The sequence below is a fragment of the Haliotis rufescens genome, unplaced genomic scaffold (genome assembly GCF_023055435.1).
Source record: "Haliotis rufescens isolate VD_foot unplaced genomic scaffold, xgHalRufe1.0.p SCAF_12, whole genome shotgun sequence".
NCBI lineage: Eukaryota > Metazoa > Mollusca > Gastropoda > Lepetellida > Haliotidae > Haliotis > Haliotis rufescens.
In genome coordinates this window covers 33563608-33588159 of record NW_025963802.1, presented here as the reverse complement: position 1 = coordinate 33588159, position 24552 = coordinate 33563608, and the positions used below count along the sequence as shown (strand labels likewise).

The 24552-nt window shown below is 41.7% G+C and overlaps 1 protein-coding gene across 2 annotated transcripts in view; it reads right to left on the bottom strand.

The window, feature by feature from the left end:
* Positions 1-24552, bottom strand: part of LOC124112455 (vitamin D3 receptor-like) — a 169807-nt gene that overhangs the window by 3797 nt on the left and 141458 nt on the right. For both annotated transcript variants that reach the window (XM_046472563.2, XM_046472564.2), the window contains 3 exons: positions 7205-7378; positions 4786-4903; positions 3775-4256 (listed from right to left, as the gene is read on the bottom strand). In XM_046472563.2, coding sequence (XP_046328519.1) covers positions 3775-4256; positions 4786-4903; positions 7205-7378 — 774 coding nt within the window. The remainder of the gene's footprint in view (positions 1-3774; positions 4257-4785; positions 4904-7204; positions 7379-24552) is intronic.

Genomic DNA, 24552 nt, shown 5'->3' with positions numbered 1-24552 from the left:
CCAGGAGAACAATCATCAGGTGGGATCCAAAACACAACCTAGGAAGTTAACTAGCATTGTTGATTTAAGACACAAGGTAATTGGTAAGTGAATCGGTAATTTGTAGCAATCTGCTTGAGCAGTTGAATCAGCAAACGTGCACTAGAGACCCAAGGGTTATCCTTTCCTTCATGTGTTCTTTGAAAATTAAGGAGCTCTGAGCAAACCAGCATGCTGTCAAAACCGCCATTTCCTGCTTATCTCATTGGATGCCAGTTACTGTATTCGACATGATAAGCGCCTAGGGTGCTCTCAAAATTAGAAATAGGGGGCTCTTATTAGAACATTATTTTGGTGAAAAACAACAGAGTTGAAAGATCGTAAATTTCGTGGTTTGTGCCGACAACCTGAAATGTTTATATACGAGAGATATATTTTTCCAGAATTTAATTTCCCATAATTAAGGATGCATATAACACATGTATTATACACGAATAAATAAGTCTTGTGTACATTGATCAATCGGAAGGTTAATTGGGATTGTTCACTAGCCAATATATTAGCAATTATCGCCGTTGGCACTTATTAGAGCGGAGTGCTTATTATGTCGAATACGGTAAGACATTCTATCAAAGCTCCAGAAAATCTGAACTTGCATCAATACGCAAAATAGATCACCATTAACCAATTATAATTGAGTGAGTGAGTGAGTGAATATGGTTTTACGCCGCTTTTAGCAATATTCCAGCAATATCACGGCGGGGGACACCAGAAATGGGCTTCACACATTGTACCCATGTCGGGAATCGAACCCGGGTCTTCGGCGTGATGAGCGAAGCCTTAACCACTAGGCTACCCGACCGCCCCCAATTATAATTGAGTTTCTGCAAATGCATGTACAAACAAAAATGTTTTTAAAAGTGCGTAATTAGCCAATTAACCTTATCAGCTTACCAGAATAACACTACTCATATTTACTAACTGATCGAACAATGGCATCATCTTAACATTAATTCAACTGCAGTGAATAATGTCCAAGCGCTTACCGTATTCGACATAATAAGCGCCCGGGGCGCTCTCAAAATTAGAAATAGGGGGCTCTTATTAGTACATAATTTTGGTGAGAAAAAAAACAGAGTTGAAAGATTGTAAATTTCGTTGTTTATGCTGACAGCCTGAAATGATACAAAAGAAAAGTCTGTGCGTATCATACACGACAGATATATTTTCCAGAATTTAATTGCCCATAATTAAGGGCGCATATAACACACGAGTGTGTATTATAAACGAACAAATAAGTCTTGTGTACATTGATCAATCGGAAGGGATGCTAATTGGGATTGTTCACTAGCCAATATATCAGCAAATATCGCCGTGGGCGCTTATTACTTCGAATACGGTATTGCAAGTGACACGTTTCATTGTTGTTTTGCAAGCTCATGCACCATCGGACACGTGTGGGGCAACGCATGAACAGAAGAATATTAGCCGTTACCTGGAATCTAAAAAAAATGTCTTTTGATTGGTTTAAAAAACAAAACAATATACAGAATAAAAAGGGAATATTGAATACCCAAAGAAAATAAATACCCAATGTGAATGATAACATGTGAATAAATACGCCTTGGCTAAAAATAGTATCTGCAGCTGTGCTCTATTCTGAACACTTTCCCAGTGGCAGGTTTGAGAATCTCCACAAACCCAAGTTGGACCTCATGCATAATTTATTGCTGAAGTCGTTCGGGAGATTGAGCTGGAGCAATACATTGATAATACGTTGGAGTCACGTCATGATGATAAAACAATTCCCAAAAAAGTATAAAACGTTGAAATCTACATCCTTTGATATTTGTGATGAAGTATTTTGCCATAGCTCTTGTGATTGTCATTCTTCCATGGTATTTGTAAAGCGTAATTCAGGTAGAGTATTAGTGACAAAGGTCATCGTGACCTCGGATGACCTTCCATTGGCGTGTATTGACTTTGTAACAATGCCAACAAATATTACCGTGTCCTTACATCACTGTAACTGGAAAACAGCAATCCTTCTTCAAAATAAATAAGTGATAGATTGATGGATCCATATGGTGATGAAGGACGACTAAATGGGAAAGTGACAAATGGATGAAAGAATGGAAGGTTTTTTTATGAAAAGACTAAAGTAATATGAGCTACTGCCACTGTCAACACTATGAACATCCTCCATTATTCAGAGTATCATGTCGCCATTCTGTTAGCAGAGATTAGTGTCCTCCCAAGGGCGATATGAATTTCAACACGTGAGAAGTACACTTAGAGCATTGAAACCATATCCCCGGGAGTCTGGGTGCGAACCTATTTTCACCACATGGTGACAAAAACAGTGTACTTTTCCTTTCCACACTATTGCAACATCGTGAGCAAGGCTCACTCCCCTCTCATCTAAATGGACTGGTCCAACCTTGGCATGTGCACATGCAGGGAAATACAAAGAAAAATACCTACTGAAATAATGGACATAACAATGAAGTGAAGTGAAATGGGGTTTAACGTCGCGTCCAAGATTATTGCCCTTATATAGTGATGTGCATGCACGTGTGTGTGTGGCTGCTTGTACTAGTCTGGACTTATGCTGATTTATAGTGCTAGCTCACTGAGATACAATGCTGCAGTTTAACATGGATAACCCACTCAGACACAGTGTACCAACTCCTTGTTTTAGCCCTTTAATGACGAGCGTAAGACAGGGTCACAACAAGTACCATCTTTTAATGTCTTTTGGTATGACACGCCTGGGGATTGAACCCCAGACCTTCTGCACTCCGGGCGGACGCTCTACCACTAAACCATAGAGGCAGTCACATAGCAATGAAACCGACAGACTGCAACAAAAGACTGTCAATAGTCTGCAACAGACAAGGAATCGGCAACAGAAAATAATGAGGACATAACCAAAAACTAAGAAAGAGCATCATAAATCTGAGAGCAAAAACAGCACTAAAATACACAGAAGACACACATGCAGAAGTGGACCGTCATGTCACGAGGATCAACAAACAGCAAGTAAATGTGTCTTTTGTTTGTTGTTTATCGCCACACTCAGCAACATTCCTGTATGACGGCGGTCTCCAAATAATCAAGTCTGGACCAGACAATCCGTCGATTGATATCATGAGCATCGATCCACGCAAATGGGATACGATGACATGCAACAACCAAGTCAGCTAGCCTGACCACCAGATCCCGTTAGTCGCCTCTTCCGGCAAGCATGGGTTGCTGAAGACGGCTCATGAGTTCATTTACCACCGCTAATATACAATATTCTTCAATAAAACAAAAACACATAAAATCCCACAAGAACTTAGCACTGTGACTATCATCACTCCTTGTGAAAGAGGTGTTATGACAGTAACAGGGTTAAGATTTCCGCACTCAGCAATATTCCAGCTATACGATAGGGTCTGCAAATAATCAAGTTTTGACCAGACGATCCAGTGATTGACATCATGAGCACCGATCTACGCAACTGGGATACGATGACATGCATCAATCAAGTCAGTGAGCCTGACCACCCGATCCCCTTAGTCACCTCTTCCGGCAAGCATGGTCGCCTTTTACGGCAAGCACGGGTTGCTGAAGACCTTTTCTACCCCATATCTTGAGTCTGTTATAAGTCTATGGGAGACAAAGTACTATGATAGCTTTGAACATGAGAACCCAGGGTCATGTGACCTTAGTCAAACAGCCACTGCACATCAATGTTAAAGCAGAGATCATCATAGTGCTAATGGGGCCCTTGTATTATCATTATCTTACTTTTAATAGATGAATTTGATCTTCTTGAGCTAAGGCCCGGAACTCTGGGATGAGCTTGGCAAACTTGATGAGTCGACGAATAAAGATGTCGGTCATGTTGAACAGATCATTGGATGTCTGGGGTTGAGTTTCAAGGCGCATAGCTTGGGTGTCATGATATGGAGCATCAAAAATGGAGGTATAGACCTGCTCAATTTCTGCAATACTTAGTCGTACATCCTCGGGCAGAGGTACGGGATACGAGTTATCCTTGGGTTCTGATTTTGTGGCGATGTTGTTGGTTGTGGCATGGGATGGAGATGGCTGTGGCGGGGAGTGTTCGCTGAAGTTGGGGCTGTACAGGCCGTCGGAGTTGTAGCTGGTGCTCACCTCTGCGGAACTGCCCGAAGGTGATTCGGATGAGGACAGGGGTTCCTGTTCTGACCGATCTGGGGACTTGGAGTCTTTGAGTCTTCGCCGCCGCTTTGCAAGCTGGTCGTCACCTGCAAGAGCCATGTAGAGTGTATACTACCAAGGGAGTTGAGAATGTAATTTGATTGCACAGTCATCCACTGACGGGGGTAATAGTGACGTAGCACCATGACTATCAACTAAGTTGTTGTTATCATCATCATCATCATCATCATCATCATCATTATTTATGTTGTATGACTCTATATTATCGCGGTACCAGAAAATATCATAATCCATATCCCTTTCAGTTATTTACTTATCCAAACCTTAGCACGATATTTCATCGATTGATCCAATCTCAACTTTGACCGACTAATGGAATGACCAATCAGAAGGCAGCCTTCTCATGCTTTACGGCACAAATTTTAAATTGGCGACTACGCTTCGAAACATATTTTGACAAATTCTTGATTACAAATTTGAAACCTGAACAAAAAACATTCTGGAATGGCTAATAGATGGTCTAGATTGTAAGGATTCAGTCGTTAAACCCTTAACTATCGTTGGGAATACCTCATGTTAACTGTTCAGCAACCAAACTGAGATGGTCTCACTTACTGAGTATCCAGTCTTTCTTCATTCCGATAGTGAAGCATTTCTTGAGACGACATCCTGAGCAGAATTTCCTGGTGTGGGGGTCCAGCTTACAGTTGCCGTCAAAACTACATGAGAATGTCTGCAATACAGGACATAAGATTACACACTTGGTCCTTCGTCTATACCATAAGAAAGTGTTACTCAGATTTGATACCTCTCTCTCTCCAGATCTGACAATCCTTAGTAGGTTGTGTCTGGAGAACCCCAAGAGAACCTTGATCGCCCAATCAAAACAACAGTCATCAGGAGATGACATATCCCCCCATTCGGGGGCATTTCAGAAAAAAGTTTGGCTACTCTACCCGACCTTTGGTTAATTGCCATTGGACACCTTCATTTTAGTTAAGAAAAATATAATGCTGTTCAGTATTCGTCCAAAATCCAAATCATCAAAAGTTCACCAGTTCACCACGAGACGACCTGTACAGCACGTAATATTGAAAGGTTTTAGAAAAATATAATGCTGTTCAGTATTCGTCCAAACTCCAAATCATCAAAAGTTCACCAGTTCACCACGAGACGACCTGTACAGCACGTAATATTGAAAGGTTTTGGAGTTCTGCTCTAGAAACAAGCATTACCCATTTTCAGTAAAGTCAGACTTGTCATCATGAATACATAAAAGAAGAATAAAAACAACAAGCATGAAATACTCACATCCTCCGCCAATATGACATGTCGGGTGTGTGCAATGCATTAGCTCCTGTGAACTATGTTCACGGGGCCTTTTTGTAAAGAAATATACTACGTTTTTCAAGATCTGCTCTGGAAACGAGGACTACCTCCATTTATAGTCTAAATCAAAGTCATTGCCATGGAAACTCGAAAAATAACTTTTAAAAAAAAAAAAACTATCCAAAGGCACCAGTTCACCACTAGACCAATCAATGTGCAAAATATGGTAGAGAAAAATAGTCGGTTTTCAAGATCTGCTCCGGAAATGAGGACTACTGCCATTTTCAGTCTAAATCAAAGTCGTTGCCATGGGAACTCAAAAAATAACTTTTTTTAAAATCCCAAACTATCAAAAGGCACCAGTTCACCACTAGATCTATCTATGTGCCAAGTTTGGTGAAGAAATATGGTACGGTTTTCAAGATCTGCTCCGGAAACGAGGACTACTGCCATTTTAAGTCTAAATCAAAGTCGTTGCCATGGAAACTCGAAAAATAACTTTTTTTAAAATCCCAAACTATCAAAAGGCACCAGTTCACCACTAGACCTATCTATGTGCCAAGTTTGGTGAAGAAATAAGGTACAGTTTTCAAGATCTGCTCCGGAAACGAGGACTACCGCCATTTTCAGTCTAAATCAAAGTCGTTGCCATGGGAACTCGAAAAATAACTTTTTTTAAAATCCCAAACTATCAAAAGGCACCAGTTCACCACTAGATCTATCTATGTGCCAAGTTTGGTGAAGAAATATGGTACGGTTTTCAAGATCTGCTCCGGAAACGAAGTGTGACGGACGGACGGATGGCACCCATTCCTATATCCCCCTTCCACTTTGTGGCGGGGGATAATAATAATCTCAAATCATCACCAGGCGCCAGTTCAACACAAGACTGATCTTTGTAGAAAGTTTGAAAGAGAAATATTCAACGGTTTAGGAATTCTGCTCCAGAAACGGAAAATGGATTGACTGACATGCTGATTGCTATATCACCCTGTTTTTCAAAACATGGGGGTAAGGAAGGATGAGTAGGTTTTTGAGACAACCGTCAGCTTCTTAAAGAGATTCATCTTCATTGACCGCCTTGACACATCATAGGCTTTGTTTGTTTGTTGCTTAACACTGCACTCAGCAATATTACAGCTATATGATGTCGGTCTGTAAAAAATCAAGTCTGGACCAGACAATCCAGTGATTGATGTCATGAGTACTGATCCACACATTCGGTATATGATGACATGCATCAACCTAAGTCAGCAAGCCTGACCACCCGATCCCGTTAGTCATCTCTTAAGACAAGCTTTTTACAGCAAGCATGGGTAGACCTATTCTACCCTGGATCTTCACGGGTCACAGGCAGCCATATTAATGTTTGGTGAAGCAGAAAGTATTGAAATTGTACAATTTAAGTTACAAGGTATTATCAAAGGAAGTGATGTTTGAATCACTTAATTATCTTCATGACTATCAAAACCTGTTCGGACTGACATTTTGCCTGAGCATAGCGCCTCTATCAAACACAGGGCTCTGTTCTACGAAGTGATCATTGGCTCTGTCGTAAGTCAGCTGGAGCATCAGATTTACAAATGCTGTAGTGCTATGGTCACTTTTAAGAAACGGGCCCAGTTCTGTGGGGTCCTCAGTCCATGAAGTTATCACAGACAACTGACATTCTATCGACAAAATCTCCCCGTCTCATCACCCTCACCTTTGCTTTCAATGCATTCCTCCTGAAGAAAGCCTTGCACGATTCACATGTGACTGCATCGAAGTTGTAGCCAAGGGCCTTATCACCACACACTCCACACACCATCTGGGTCCCATCTTTAGGTTTAGGACGCCGCTTCTGTTCTTTCTTGATCTTTGGACGGGACTGGCCATACTGAAAGATTAAAAGAAAACAATAAATTTTCTTGTAAAAATACACCCAATTCTGACAAAAATGTTACAATACTCTTGTTAACCAAAAATTGTTGTACCATTCATGATAATTATGAAACGAGTCAGTTCAATGAGCCATGAACATCATATTATCCCGACCATCATTGTCATGATCATTATTTTCCCATGTACAACAGTCAGAAACATCATCAAACCATCATCATCATCTACCGTTGACAGCATCATCAACCATTGACATCATCATCTACCAATGACACCATCATCTGCGATCAACACCATCATCTGCGATCAACACCATCATCTACCATCAACACCATCATCTACCATCAACTACCATCAACACCATCATTTACCATCAACAGACCGTGGTCTAGTGGATAGAGTGTCCACCTGAAGATCGGAAGATCCAGGGTTTGTGTCATACCAAAAGACGTTAAAAGATGGTACTTGTTGTTACCAAGTCTGGCGCTTAGCATAAAGGGGTTAAAACAAGGATTGGTCGGCTCAGAGTCAGTATTCTGTGTCTGAGTGGGGCATTTATGTTATGGTGTGGTATCTGCGAGGGCACTATTAGAGAGAGACACACACCTCACACCACACTCTCTGCCACACACCACAAACACACACTCTCTGCCACACACCACACACCACAAACACACACTCTCTGCCACACACCACAAACACACACTCTCTGCCACACACCACACACCACAAACACACTCTCTCTGCCACACACCACAAACACACACTCTCTGCCACACACCACACACCACAAACACACACTCTCTGCAACATAGTATAACACTTATCCCTCCCGACCTAATAAGGATATACCTGCAAGGACACTGAGGTCACATCCATCAGTATTTTGCAGATTGGTCAAGAAGTTGGTCGGAGATGCGTATTGGAGAGAACCATTTGTTAAGGCAAATATAGCAACAGTGCTCTTCCTGTGATGGTGGGGAGATGGTAGAACATCACAGGTCCATTAACTTGAGTCCACTCCTTGTACAGCCACTGCAGCATCTCCTGTTCTTCATCAGTTCTCTGTTCATCACATCTACCAGCTTACATTAAGACATTGGAGTTTCTGACACTGGCTGTTTTTAATCCTCTTACAACTGACTTTCATTTCATGGCAATGGTGTTCTCATATTTCCAGACATGGAAAGTATTCACAAACACGTAAGAAACAGTGCCTTCTTGATCTAAACATAGCAATTTTCTTCTTTTCTCTTTCTTTAAAGTTTCTGATGTGAACATGAAAGTTGGAGACTTTTGATCACAGACTGATGACTGTATTCCCTGAAAAGGATGATGGAACCCTGCAAGTTTAGCTCTCCTTGTGTATCTCAGACAAGTGGTTCAAAACCTATGGGGTATCCAAGTGTTAAAACAGTCTCTCGTCACACTGAAGATCCAGATCGGATTCCACTTATGGGTAATTGTGAAGTCAGGTTCTTGTGTTTGCATCCTAATATTACTGGAATATTACTGAAATATTACTGGAATATTTACCAGAATACTGCTAGGATATTACTTATTTTGGCATTTTACTGGAATATCTACCAGACTATGGCTAGGATACTGTTGGAAACGTGACCAAACCCATTACAAACATGTGATTATCATATTCGACGAAATAAGCGCCCCGCTCTAATAAGTGCCCACGGCGATATTTGCTAAAATATTGGCAAGTGAACAATGCCAATAAGCACCCCTTCTGATTGATCAATGTACACAACACGTATTTACTCGCGTATAATATGAACTCGTGTGTTATATGCACCCTTAATTATGGGCAATTAAATTCTGGAAAAATGTATCTCTCATATATAAACATTTCAGGCTGTCAGCATAAACCACGAAATTTATCTTTCAACTGTTTTTTTTTCACCAAAATAATATTCTAATAAGAGCCCCCTATTTCTAATTTTGAGAGCACCCTGGGCGCTTATTACGTCAAATACGGTATACCAATTCTGAGGTTATTTGCAACGTACATCAGTGTATTTTTACAAGCTAATGGTATCTGATTATTATTACTACACAAATGTAAATAACAGATTCGGAATTACCCAATGTTGGCTTTCACTGAGGTCTCAGCTGAAACATTTAAAAAAACTGATCATTCTTTTTGAGGGGTTGTTATTTGCTGTGAGAGGATGGCTTGGTCAATCTGACTAGTCACTAATGGGTCGCCTATTTCTATCAATGCCATCAGGGGGCTCCTCATGTCTGTATGCAGTGAGTGGGCATGAGAGCAGGAAGTCTAATGTTCACTCTATTCAGGTCCGTAGACAGATTTCTCATCCATCAGACTATTCCTTGGATATAGCCCTGTATGACATAGGCGGTACTTCAAAATGAAAATTTCCAGATAACTAGTGGATCCTCTCTATATCAGAAGAAAATCATCTGTCCAAAAATTCTTAGAGCTAACTTTACTGTTGTCAGATGTCCTTGTTACTACGGTAACAGTCATATTATTGTCATTATTCAAGAATCCGCCTTTAATAAATACCATTTTAATGACCTCTCCATGATGGATAGTTTCTTTTCTGTCAATACATCGGCTGGTCTCTTAAGGCGGGCAAGAGGATTAATTAGCAGAATCCGTTAAACCATCTTAGTGAATCCGTTCTTTCAACACCAATTTCATTACCAAATTGTTTGTCCTTGTCTTCATCCCAGACTGGTCTAGCAGTATCCTGATGCTGTGTGAGTGACTGTTGTTGGTTCGACAATATAAAACCTAAAACTAGTGGTTAATAGCATGAGCAACTATCCATGCCATCGGAGCATGATGACACACAACCAGCCATTAGTCACAGAGCCTGACTACCTGGTCCATATTAGTCAGCTTTAATAACAATGGGATCTCGTAGACCAGTTCTTTAAACCTCGGTATCCATGGTGACAATGACATGGGTGAGATTGTCTATGCACTGCTGTTTTTATGAGACATTGTAGACCAGTTCTAACCTCGGTATCCATGGTGACAATGACATGAGTGAGACTGTCTATGCACTGCTGTTTTTATGAGACATTGTAGACCAGTTCTAACCTTGGTATCCATGGTGACAATGACATGGGTGAGATTGTCTATGCACTGCTGTTTTTATGAGACATTGTAGACCAGTTCTAACCTCGGTATCCATGGTGAAAATGACATGGGTGAGATTGTCTATGCACTGCTGTTTTTATGAGACATTGTAGACCAGTTCTAACCTCGGTATCCATGGTGCCAATGACATGGGTGAGACTGTCTATGCACTGCTGTTCTTATGAGACATTGTAGACCAGTTCTAACCTTGGTATCCATGGTGACAATGACATGGGTGAGATTGTCTATGCACTGCTGTTTTTATGAGACATTGTAGACCAGTTCTAACCTCGGTATCCATGGTGACAATGACATGGGTGAGACTGTCTATGCACTGGTGATTTTTTGAGACATTGTAGACCAGTTCTAATCTCGGTATTTTTCTAGATTTGTCAGCACCATACCCGTGCTCGTGGGTTTAACCGAAGTGGTAAACGTCTAAAACCTGCATCACTTCGGGCTTTCCTGCCACATTAAGCTGACACGCCGCGATATAACTGGAATACTGCTAAAAGCGGCGTTAAACCCAACTCACACACACACACACACACACACACACACACAGAGTTTGGATGATGTTAGTAAGAACTCCATTGGAAACAAGAAGTAATATCACTGCTGCTTAAAACAACACTCACTCCCTTTATGCAAACTGACAATCTACCGTATTGTCTTGTGTATCGTGTGCACTTGAGTATGATGCACACCAACCATTTTTGGGGACAATTTACAGGAAAAATTGCAGTTACATATTTTGTGCGCAGACAAACACCACATCATGTTAGGCGAAAGAGCAAACTTGCGATAAAATATGTTTGCAACAAAACATCACAAGACATGATTAACACTTTCCTGTTATGCTTAGCAGTGCTTCATATGCAGAAATTAAGATTGCTCTAACTTTCAGATCTACAGGTGATTAAGTTAAATACCCAATATTATAACTTTAAAGTAACTTAATGCAACAATTCGGATTAACTGTATCTGATACTTTTATTGTCCGCGGTCTTGCTATTTCAACCACAAAAACAAATAATGCTGACATAAAATAGTCCAACAACAACAAACAGGACTTTTTAGGAGTCAAAGAACCCAGGTGATGATCTTTGGGTGAAGTCTCCACAAGAGGATATTCATTGGACCAATTAGACCCATTCAAGTTCAGGGCCTGCCTCCATGGTCTCGTGGTAGAGCGTCCGCCCAGAGAGCGGAAGGTCGGGGGTTTGATCCCGGGCCGCTTTATACCAAAAGACATAAAAAGATGGTACTTGTTTTTACCCTGCATGGCACTCGGCATTAAGGGGCTACAACAGGGACTGGTCACCTCGGAGTCAGTATACTGTGTCTGAGTGGGGTATTCATGTTAAACTGCAGCATGGTATCTCAGTGGGCTAGCACTATAAAATCGACATTTAGTCCAGACTAGTACAAACAGACACACACACGTGCATGCATGTCGCAATAAGTATATGTCAAGGGAAGTAACTTGGACAGGACGTTAAACCCCATTTCACCTCACCTCACCTTAAAGTTCAGGAGCTGAACTATGAGCTGAACTATGAGCTGAGTCATTACAATTTCGAGTTACAACTCGACCCAGTCACAACTTCACTACTGACACAGCCCTGACAGCTCTATTGCAGGATCTAAGGCAGCCTTAGAAATGTCAATTATTCACTGTATCCTTCCATTCAAGTGTCTGACAATGTACGGCCCTGAGTTATCCATAGGTTGTTTCAATGCCAGACATGTTCACCCAGGACTTACAATGGGGGAGTCGGATCAGGAGTTGACGGAGGACACAACATGATTTCTATGGCTGTGTGCTGTGTACCTGTTGCCACAGCCAAGCGAGTGTTGTTTTCAAAAGTGTGAGTGAGTCAGTCAGTGAGCCAGCTTGGTTTTAGCAATAACAACAACTTTTTGGGTTCACCCATCAATGTAAGTGGTGAATCTAGCCCATTAGTCTTCAGCTTTAAGAGCGAACACTTCAACAACAAGGCTACCTAAATCTCCCTCATGCGAAAAGAAAATAGCCTTACATTGTGTCATAACCATCAAACATACAAGCCCCATGCTGGGATATACACCACAGACCTGCCAAATGAGGTTCAACCCATCAATAACATATTAAAGATCAGCATTATGTAAAAGACATCAAGCCTTGCTCAGCAATTTTGACACATGGATGAAATACAATATCACATATCGTTGTCATGGAAACTCCCAAAACAACTGTTCTTGCCATTTTTTACTTTACCCTCAGTTGAGAGCACCCTTAATTTAAGATTAAACTGAATCATAAGAAACTGTTGCTTATGTCAAGGTATTTCAATTCCTCAGCAATCTATCGTTTGTTACTTTTCTGTGTTTTTATCTAGTGTGAAACCAAAAATCCTGTTCTTCGAGCTCCTGCAGTTTGGCTTATGGATCTAGCAAATCAGCGCGATGAGGAATACCGCCGTGGATTACAATCATCAATACTATGACTTCCTTGAGATGAAAGGTATTGATAAAGTTTGTATTAGACAGTAAGCTGACAGATATATATAGCTCCATCAAAGAGTTCTGACCAACATGATTATCCATGCATGGCTCACACTGAAGTGAATTCAATAATCTCAAACTAATTATTCCATGATTATGAAATGGCAGCAAGATAATCAATGGAACCATTCTTCTGGCCGATCAGCTTCATATCTGGTTCTAAACCAAAGTCCCGAGACCCTTAAAGTTACGCAACTTTGAACAGTGCTGCAGTAATCTTGGGGCAAGTCCGACTCAAGATGTCTGCAGATCTTTATAATTTGGTTTGTTTGTTGTTTAACCCCGCACTCAGCAACATTCCAGCTATATGATGGCGGTCAGTAAATAATCAAGTCTGGACAAGACAATCCAGTGATTAATATCATGAGCATCAACAAAACAATTGGAATCGATGACATGCATCAACCAAGTCAGCGAGCCTGACCACTCGATCACGTTAGTCGCCTCTTACGACAAGCATAGTCGCCTTTTACGGCAAGCATGGGTTGCTGAAGACCTATTCTACACCGGATCTTCACGGATCAGATCGGTATAAAGAGTGCGAAAATATTTATTATTTATTCCAACTGTCCACATGAAAAACAGAAGAGGGTTAGAGGACATGTTATTTCACTTGTCACACTTGTTTACTATCTCACCAAATTCACATTTCATTACAGAAATAAACAGGAAAATCATTAACTGATATATAAGCATATAACTTCATAGAATAATATTTTTCCCTTAGTGCTTTAGTTTTTTGGTGCTTACAATGCTGTTAGTATTATTCCAGCTTATCCCAGCTGCCTGCAAATAAAAAGGTATGATGCTGCAAGGAGAGGTGAATACCCCACTCAGACACAGTATACATGCACTCCGAGCAGACACAGTATACATACACTCTGTGCAGACACAGTATACATGCACTCTGTGCAGACACAGTATACATGCACTCCGAGCAGACACAGTATACATGCACTCCGAGCAGACACAGTATACATGCACTCAGTGCAGACACAGTATACATGCACTCTGTGCAGACACAGTATACATGCACTCTGTGCAGACACAGTATACATGCACTCCGAGCAGACACAGTATACATGCACTCAGTGCAGACACAGTATACATACACTCTGTGCAGATACAGTATACATGCACTCCGAGAAGACACAGTATACATGCACTCAGTGCAGACACAGTATACATGCACTCCGAGCAGACACAGTATACATGCACTCCGAGAAGACACAGTATACATGCACTCCGAGCAGACACAGTATACATGCACTCCGAGCAGACACAGTATACATGCACTCCGAGCAGACACAGTATACATGCACTCCGAGCAGACACAGTATACATGCACTCCGAGAAGACACAGTATACATGCACTCCGAGAAGACACAGTATACATGCACTCCGAGCAGACACAGTATACATGCACTCCGAGCAGACACAGTATACATGCACTCTGTGCAGATACAGTATACATGCACTCCGAGAAGACACAGTATACATGCACTCAGTGCAGACACAGTATACATGCACTCCGAGCAGACACAGTATACATGCACTCCGAGAAGACACAGTATACATGCACTCCGAGCAGACACAGTATACATGCACTCCGAGCAGACACAGTATACATGCACTCCGAGCAGACACAGTATACATGCACTCCGAGCAGACACAGTATACATGCACTCCGAGAAGACACAGTATACATGCACTCCGAGAAGACACAGTATACATGCACTCCGAGCAGACACAGTATACATGCACTCCGAGCAGACACAGTATACATGCACTCCGAGCAGGCACAGTATACATGCACTCCGAGCAGACCAGTTTTTGTTTTAGCCCCTTGATGCTGAGCGCAAGGCAGGGTAACAACGAGTACCATTTTTTTACATGTTTTGGTATGATACGGACAGGAATCGAACCCCAGACCTTCCACTTTCTGGGGGGATGCTCTCCCACCAGACCAGAGAGGTGGTCTGTGGTCGGCAAAGCCAATGATCATGGAGTGGGTGAAACTAGGACTCAAACCCACCAACATGTGAACTGTGAAGGCCTTATGAGTGAATGAAACATGGGAAGTATGTTAACAACAATAGAATTGTTTGTTTGTCGTGCTCATCAATATTCCAGCCATATGATTTCGATATGGAACTAATCAAGACCACATAAACTAGACATGGTAACAACAAGTACCATCTTTTAACGTCTTTTGGTGTGACGCAGCCAGGTACCCCTCCGGGCGATCGCTCCACCACTGGATCACGGAGATGGCCATTTTCTGTATATAACCATCAATTTTATCTGATATCACCAAAAATACCAGTACATTAAACATTATTGATTTGAGCCACAGCATCTATTAACCACTGATGCAGATACAATTGAAATGATTTGAAATGAGACACCATTCTCTAATACGACTTTTTCATAAGCAGACCCACGACCATTATGACATTGACTGCTCTATCTATTGAAAAACCAGGTTCTGCGTAACATGACACTCAAACTCAATGTTATTGCAAGAATAATTGTTTTGTTGTTTTGCTGAGCCAATGCAACAAAGTTTGAAAAAGTGAGACAAAATAAAAGACCCTTTACAGGTCTGGCCAAACAAACATACCACTGTGGTACCAAAACACCTGTGAAATCTAAACATATGTTCACTGGAGTGAGTGAATATGGTTTACGCTTTTAGTTATATTACAGTAATATCACTGTGGAGGACATCAAAACTGAACCTAACGGGGTAGAATAGGTCTTCAGCAACCCATGCTTGCTGTAAAAGGCAACTATGCTTGTCGTAAGAGGCAACTAACGGGATCGGGTGGTCAGGCTTGCTGACTTGATTGATGCATGCCTTTGTATCCCAATCGATCGATGCTCATGATGTCAATCAAAGGATTGTCTGGTCCAGACTCGAGTATTTACAAACTGCCATCATATAGCTGGAATATTGCCCAATGCTGTGTTAAACAACAAACAAATAAACATCCGAATATAACGATGATGACTATTTCAGCGTATAAAACCACATGTACCCCTTGTGACACTGCTTCAGCTTATATTATCTTTTCTTTTTTTTTAAATATATCTACAAAATAAAAAAATAAAATTCATATGGAGTCCAGAAGGATGCTTATTTTCAAGTGTAATAGGGAGCTCTCACAGCTGCCATTTATTGAGTAGTTTAGACACCTGAGTTAGTCCTGAGGCATCAGTGGGTGTTAGGGAGAAAGGATATTCACGTCAGCTGTGAAACACAAGTGGACAGAACAAGATTAACTGAATCTCGCCTGTGAGCTGGGCTGATTTCGAAAGACCCTTATAATAAGAGCTGAGGAAATCTAGACTTGCCAAATCATTCTAGACTTGAGTTGGAGCACTTTTTTAACATATTCTCAAGGGTCTGGGAGACTAGATTTGCCTGTGTAAAAGGGTCAACATAATCATGGAGTTTCAATAGTTAGTTGTTTAACACCACATTCAGCAATATTCTAGCAATATGATGGTGGCCTGTAAATAATCCAGTCTGGACCAGACAATCCATGAATGACATCGTGAGCATCACTTTACGCCCCCAGGTACAAGGATACACAATCTACCACATCACCGAGCCTGACTAATCGATCCATTAAGCTGCCTCATGATACGACAAGCATCAGCTGCTACACAGGGAACAGCTCTAAACCAGAACCCCGACAGTATTCCAGTTCAAAGATGTAATGAATGAGTGTGAGTGAGTTGAGTTTAACGCCACTTTTAACAGTATTCAAGTTATATCACGGCGTGTCAGCTTAATGTGGGAGGAAAGCCTGAAGTGATGCAGGTCTCAGACATTTACCACTTCGCTGAAACCCAGGAACACGGGTAGGGTGCTGACAAACCTAGAAACATAATCAGGGCGAACCAGATTCGAACCCACAATCATTCAAGATGTAATGAGATACAGTATACAGACTGTGGCCCACTCACCAGCAGCACAGAGCTCGAGATAAGAGATAAGCTGCGTATTTGCGTCAAATAAGCACAAAACAAACTGAAATATGCAGACGAGTCAAATTCTAGCGTACCTGGTAATACGAAACAAAAACTACAAAAACACTATTGAAATAAAATTAATGCCTATATTATAGCTATTAGATAAAACGATTGCGAATATTACAACTGTTTGATAAAATAATTGTGTATCAGCCGATCGCCAAATTCATTTACCGACAGTTACATTCAGAAAAACTTCAGCAACAAACATACTGATAGATGCCGATTGAAAAGCACATCTAGTCAATGTACATGTTGTATCTTAATAAGATGCTGATTTGTGATTAAAAAAAACACCAAATTAACAAAAAATGGCTTTCTAGAGAGGGAGCGACAAGCAGACACAGACAGGTATACTACTATTCATGTAGTTTTAATGATTAACAGGGAATGTTACAAAACAAGTTTTAAGTTAAAACCCAAATGTCAAAAAACAGGTGGATAAAAAGAATTTGAATATCCTCTAAAACTTGTGGATACCCAATCGAAATCAACCCCCTGGGTAAAATACCAAAATTACCCAAAGCTTATCTATAGATCTGGCATGAAGCATGCTGGAGAAGGATGCATTAGGAACTAATGAGGTCATACACCCCCTCAATGTAGCTTTACATCTGCAGACTCCAGGTGACCACTCAAGGTGATCACTCCCAAACTTAACACTGTTGTAGCAATTCAGTGTTTGTTGTTTAATGCTGCACTCACAGTGTTAGAAATTAACAGTTTTAGTCCACTAGTCCTTATCATGATAACAAGTAGCAAAAGCCTTAAAAAGGGCAAATTTCTACCAGTCCTTATGATGCCTTAACCATTGGGCAGTTTGGCATAAAGATACAGGACTAGTGTCAATTTCTAACGCTGATTCAGCAATTTACCAGCGATACGATGACAGTCTATAAATACTCGAGTCAGGACTAGACAATCCAGTGATTGACATCATGAGCATCGATTCAAGCAATTGGGATGTAATTCAGTGCAAGTTTGGTATTGCTGTTGTAAAATTCAAAGCACAGAAGTCAGAATTTTGAAATTTCAGAAATTTGATTTCTAAGTGACATGACATGACAGGTACTTAACATCGACGTGACAATGACCATCTTCCCGAGGCAAGAGAGTTAACTGACTTTAAAAGTTCAGTTTCCACCCTTGCCGAACTTGGCTGGTATCATGAGGTTACATTTTGGCTAGGCTAACAAGTCTATACATATAGTCCAATCAAAATCGTGCACCGAAATAGAAATCTGGTTCATAAACTGTTGTGCAGATTTCGAACGATTGCAGGATTTGCAAAGCATGTGCAGCCAACTCGTTGTCAGCAGATATTTTCCAAATGTTTTCATGTTTTTAATCAAGGTGCTCACATGATTTGATGCATTTCGCGATGTAAGACCCGTTTTATCACAATATAGATCTTGATTATCGATCAGATCGTCCTGACTCAGCGCCCCCATTTTGTGTGAAGCAAACACAAGTGATATGAAAAGTGGAATCTGATTGGTCCATAGAAGAGGCTTAGAAGGGTAATAGCCACTGGTGGCGCTACGATCGAGCCCAGTAATTCCAGCCTAGTTCGGCAAGGGTGGAAACTTGACTTTTAAAGTCAGTTAACTCTCTTGCCTCGGGAAGATGGACAGTGACAGGACAACGATATGACAGCAACATGCCACCAAGAATAATGCCAGCATTGTAAAACCATACTCAAACACTCTTTTAAATTTGACTGACCCAAAGTATGAATAAAAATACCATGCTTGGGTAACCCTGAACTGAAGAAGATTTCCATTACACATGCACGTCACATTGAAAAGCAAATAACATGAGACAATGACAGAATACAGACAAAAAGCATGGATCATATTTCACAGGCTCATACATAACATACAGAGTCAAATACAGGTACTGTTTTATTTGAAATTCAGGGATATTTATCTTTTCCTGTCAAATAACATGATTATTTCATTGAGTGACTTCTAAAAGTTGATATTTTCAAGAGTTGCAGGTTATCAAGTACCATATTCGACATAATAACCACCCAGGGTGCTCTCAAAATTAGAAATAGGGGGCTCTTATTAGAATATTATTTTGGTGAAAAACAACAGAGTTGAAAGATCGTAAATTTCGTGGTTTGTGCTGACAGCCTGAAATGTTTATATACAACAGATATATTTTTCCAGAATTTAATTTCTCAAAATTAAGGATGTACATAACACATGTAAAATACAGGAAGAAATAAGTCTTGTGTACATTGATCAATCGGAAGGGGTGCTAATTGGGATTGTTCACTAGCCAATATATTAGCAAATATCGCCGTGGGCACTTATTAGAGCGGGGCGCTTATTACATCGAATACGGTATTTAAAATGTCAGCTTGCAGAGATCTATCAAGACCTGCTCTGAAGCCAATTTTGGGCCCAAAGTCTGCAGCAAACGTAAGAATTATTCCCAAATTTGAATTACAAATCTCCATTCATGTTTTCCAGTAATAACTAATGTTAGACATTGTACACATGATATGCATTTCATTGACCAATTTGAGGAATATAATGACTATTTTCCCAAAACTGCCGGCCTAGGGCACTTAGTTTGGGATCCTGGATAAATCCCTGGCTATGTCAGGTTTAGGGTGGTGGGATGCAGCGTCATCGCATATCCTTCATTGTGTTGCTGTTCACTTCGTGACATGGCTACGCCCCCTTTTCCAAATTCATGATCCACCCCTGCACAGTCATAGTGGTTTAGATGGACTCAGGTTCTAGGTCAAGGACTTGAAACCAGGTATCCAGGGGAGATAACTCATACATTCTCTTCTCTCCCTTGCAGGGAAGAGAAATGATAGTTTCTTGATGAATTCTGACTGAGATAATGCTAAGAAGAAAGCAAAAGTTGCTTGTGTGGAATATTGCTATTGATATCATCATGCAGTTAGGTTTTACATTATAGGTATTTGAGTCAATTATTTTCTACCCGTCAGAGCCATACTTGAGGAATAGTGAGTGAGTGAGTTTGGTTTAATTTGCTTTTAATAGTATTACAGTTATATCACGGCGTGTCAGCTTAATGTTGTAGGAAAGCTTGAAGTGATGCAGGTCTCGGACGTTCACCACTTCAGTGAAACCCACGAGCACGGGTATGGTGCTGACAAACCTAGAAACATAATCAGGGCGAACCGGGGTTCGAACCCACAATCATAGGTTTCTGGCATGCCCAAGGGACGCAACCCTGCACAGAGAATCGCGGGGCCTTAGACGACTGGGCCACCCGTGCCCCCTACTAGAGGAATAAAGAATAAATCAACCATTATTTATGATGACTTAAAAGGGCAATTGATTGTGCATACTTCTTATCAACAACCCTGACAACCCGTTGACTGTTCAGAAACAAATGTCTGATCTATCCAGGGTTTGACACATCTGATACTAGAGCAATGTAGATCCGGGATGGAATAGGTCTTCAGGAACCCATGCTTATCGTAAGAGGCGACTAACAGGATTGAGTGGTCAGGCTCAATGACTTGCTAATTGCGTGGATCGATGCTCATGACATCAATTACTGAACTGCTGTCATATAGCTAGAATATTGCTCAGTGCGGCGTTAAACAACAAGCAAACAAACAAACAAACACATCCAACTCGACCTTATAACATTGCCTTATTATCTGACCTAGTAATCAGACAACAGAACGTACCACATGCACATTGGGTAAATAACATACCGTATTCGACGTAATAAGCGCCCAGGGCGCTCTCAAAATAAGAAATAGGGGGCTCTTATTAGAATATGATTTTGGTGGAAAAAAACAGAGTTGAAAGATAAATTTCGAGGTTTATGCTGACGGTCTGAACTGTTTATATACGACAGATATATTTTTCCAAAATTTAATTGCCCATAATTAAGGGTGCATATAACACACGAGTGCGTATTATACATGAATAAATAAGTCTTGTGTACATTGATCAAGGGATGCTAATTGGGATTGTTCACTTGCCAATATATTAGCAAATATCGCCGTGGGCACTTATTAGAGCGGGGTGCTTATTACGTCGAATACGGTTATATAAGAGGAAATAAAAAACAAGCATTGTCATATCGACATTTATGCACCAAAATGCACCAAAATGCAAGAATATTTAACAATAATATCATAGTGCACTTTGTAGAATCAATAGGGTTATGATAGAGCATCAGATACAGATCTAAGAATAGAACAGCTGTGTTTGTTTTCCAAGATGTGATTATCTGTAGAGGATATCACTGAAACACTAGTACTGTTCGATGACAGGGATAGAAATGAACTGTTGTCTTGGATTGCCGACAGGGCACTTGAAAAGATATGTTAGTGTGTTCCCTTTGGTATTCTGTACCTTGATCCATCTTGGAACCTGATGAATGTAATTTCATCACATAAATAATCAGTAGTCATAATTTACAAAGTTTTCCCCTTTTGAATTCCGGTATGATCAGGCATATTTTGTAAAACATACCATACATCAGCGTATTTGAATCTTCGCTTGTTTCCCTTTACCTGTCACTGGCTTTATACCCTAAACATATTGTTTAACAAGCATTATTTCTAAGAGGACCCTCTGGCACTGGGCACTTATTTTAACCAGGCCATTGATGGTGCCACTCTCCTAGAAGGAATGGATGGTGGCTGATACAAGAACTAACTAGAGATCTAGGATTAGCTGTTGTCAGTAGGAAACATCCATGTATTCTACCTGTATATCCAGGTATACTCTCTGTGGAGAATATCCCTAAAGCATTGATCCATAGTGAGTGATAAAGAACTGGGGTAAAGAGGTCGTTACACCAGAGACCATATATTAGACGAGTTCTTGCTCCTGCCTGACCTGTTTTGCAGTTTCTGGTACAGACATAATTATGTTTCCACATTTCTGCTGACAGAAGCTATGAAAGAATGATTCATGAAGGGTTGGTAACTGTGTGAGATGGTGCAGACAGAGCTAATGTATAACGGTATATAAAAGTGTTGTCTTTGAGGACTTCTTTGATTTACAGAAACTGAGGATGTGAATGCAAACCATGCGGACAGAATTTGGTGGAGTCAAATGTGTTGCAGGGCCGTGGTGGGGTGGCATGACATGGAGTGGGGCGGGTAGGGGCAGGTGAGGTGAGGTGAGGTGGGGTGGGGTGGGGTGGGGTGGCATGACATGGAGTGGGGCGGGTAGGGGCAGGTGAGGTGAGGTGGGGTGGGGTGGGGCGGGGTGGCATGACATGGAGTGGGGCGGGTAGGGGCAGGTGAGGTGAGGTGGGGTGGGGTGGGGCGGGTAGGGGCAGGTGAGGTGAGGTGGGGTGGGGTGGGGCGGGTAGGGGCAGGTGAGTGAGTGAGTGAGTTGGGTTTTACGCCGCTTTTAACAGTATTCAAGTTATATCGCGGCTTGTCAGCTTAATGTGGGAGGAAAGCCCGAAGTGATGCAGGTCTAAGACGTTTACCACTTCGGTGAAACCCACGAGCACGGGTATGGTGCTGAAAAACCTAGAAACATAATCAGGGCGAACCGGGATTCGAACCCACAATCATAGGTTTCTGGCGTGCCCAAGGGATGCAACTCTGCACAGCGAATAGGGGCAGGTGAGGTGAGGTGGGGTGGGGTGGGGCGGGGTGGGCTGTTGTGGAGCAGCATGACATGGACAGGAGCGGAGTGGAGCGAAGCGCTGTGGGTTGGAGTGGAGCAGGGTTGGGCAGGGAGGAGTGTGGAGTGGCGAGGCATGGCATATATAGGAGTTAAGAGGAGTGGGGTTGAATTAATAGGAGTGGAGTGGAGTGGAGTGGAGTGGAGTGGGAGGCTAGTGACTGAAACTATAAGAAGAGTGGGTTTGAGTGAGTGAGTGAATGAGTTGGGTTAAATGCTCCTTTGAACATTACTTAATTTATTCAAAGCGTTCTACTCGGTTAACTTCGGACATATATTGAGGGTCTGTATGAATGAATTTTTGTGACAAAAACTCCTGAAGATTTCGTAAGAGGCGAAGAACGGGATCGTGTGGTCAGGCTCGCTGACTTGGTTGCGTGGATCGATGCTCATGATATCAATCACTGGATTGTCTGGTCCAGTGTCGATTATTTACAGATCGCCGTCATATATTACTGAGTGTAGCGTAAAAATGTTAATTTCTATCATTTTCATGAACAGACAATTGAGAAATACCAGCTTCCTGAAATAGGTCACATGTGGCATGGCATAAATACCTTTCTAACACCACATGAATGTTTGTACTCTTTCATCTGGTATTTATTATCCACATATGTGCTCCCCAACACAGTGACAATCGTGTCAAGTCCTGAACCTTCTTCGCACCAGTGAGTTTCCACAGCACAATAACAGCACTCACATGACATCAGGTACATGATTAGCCCGAGAGCTGGAGAGTGAAAGGTCCCCTGTATTATTGATATGTGGTCTAAATACAGCTAAATCCCAACAATGGGGTCGAAAATGTGTGATCTATAAAAGATGTAACTTCAAGGCCAGCACAAGCCCTTTCAGGACAGGCTCACCCTCCCGACTTATGTGTAATCACACAGAATGACATGGTCAGTGAATGTATGACATGGTGTGTGGTGTGGTGTGGTGTGGTGTGGTGTGGTGTGGTGTGGTGTGGTGTGGTGTGGTGTGGTGTGGTGTGGTGTGGTGTGGTGTGGTTTGTATGTGGTGTGTGTGTGGTGCATGTGTGGTGTGGTGTGTAGTGGTGTGGTGTGGTGTGGTGTGGTGTGTGTGTGTGTGGTGTGTGTGTGTGTGTGTGTGGTGTGGTGTGGTGTGGTGTGGTGTGGGGTGTGTGTGTGGTGTGTGTGTGTGTGTGTGGGGGGGGGGGTGTGTGTGTGGGTGGGTGCGTGCATGTGTTGTGTGTATGTGGTATGATGCAGTGTGGTGTGTGTGTCTGTGTGTGTGTGTGTGTGTGTGTCTGTGTCTGTGTGTGTGTGTGTGTGTGTGCATTCGTGTGTTGTGTGTGTGCGTGTGTTGTGTGTGTGTGTGTGTGTGTGTGTGTGTGTGTGTGTGTGTGTGTGTGTGTGTGTGTGTGTGTGTGTGTGTGTGTGTGCATTCGTGTGTTGTGTGTGTGGCGCTGTGTGGTGTGGCGTGGCGTGGCGTGGCTTGGCGTGGCGTGTGATAAGAGAGTATGCTGAGTGTGGCATTAAACAACAAACACACAAACAAATCTTCCAAGTACCGTGGCAGAAGGTTAATGTGAATTCAGCATGTTGATGCTACTTAATAGCAGAGTTGGAACAGGGTCATTATGTATCAAGGTTTATCCATTTCTTGACACAACCTCAGCCTCTCCATCTCCTACAGAACCAATGGCAACAGACAGGATCAGATCCTTAAATAACAGTGCTAATATCATTAAGAAACCAGACCATACTAACAGGCCTCAGAATCAACCACTATCTAAATATCAGTTCTTTAAAGAGCATACAATGACAGATCATGACTATTGTT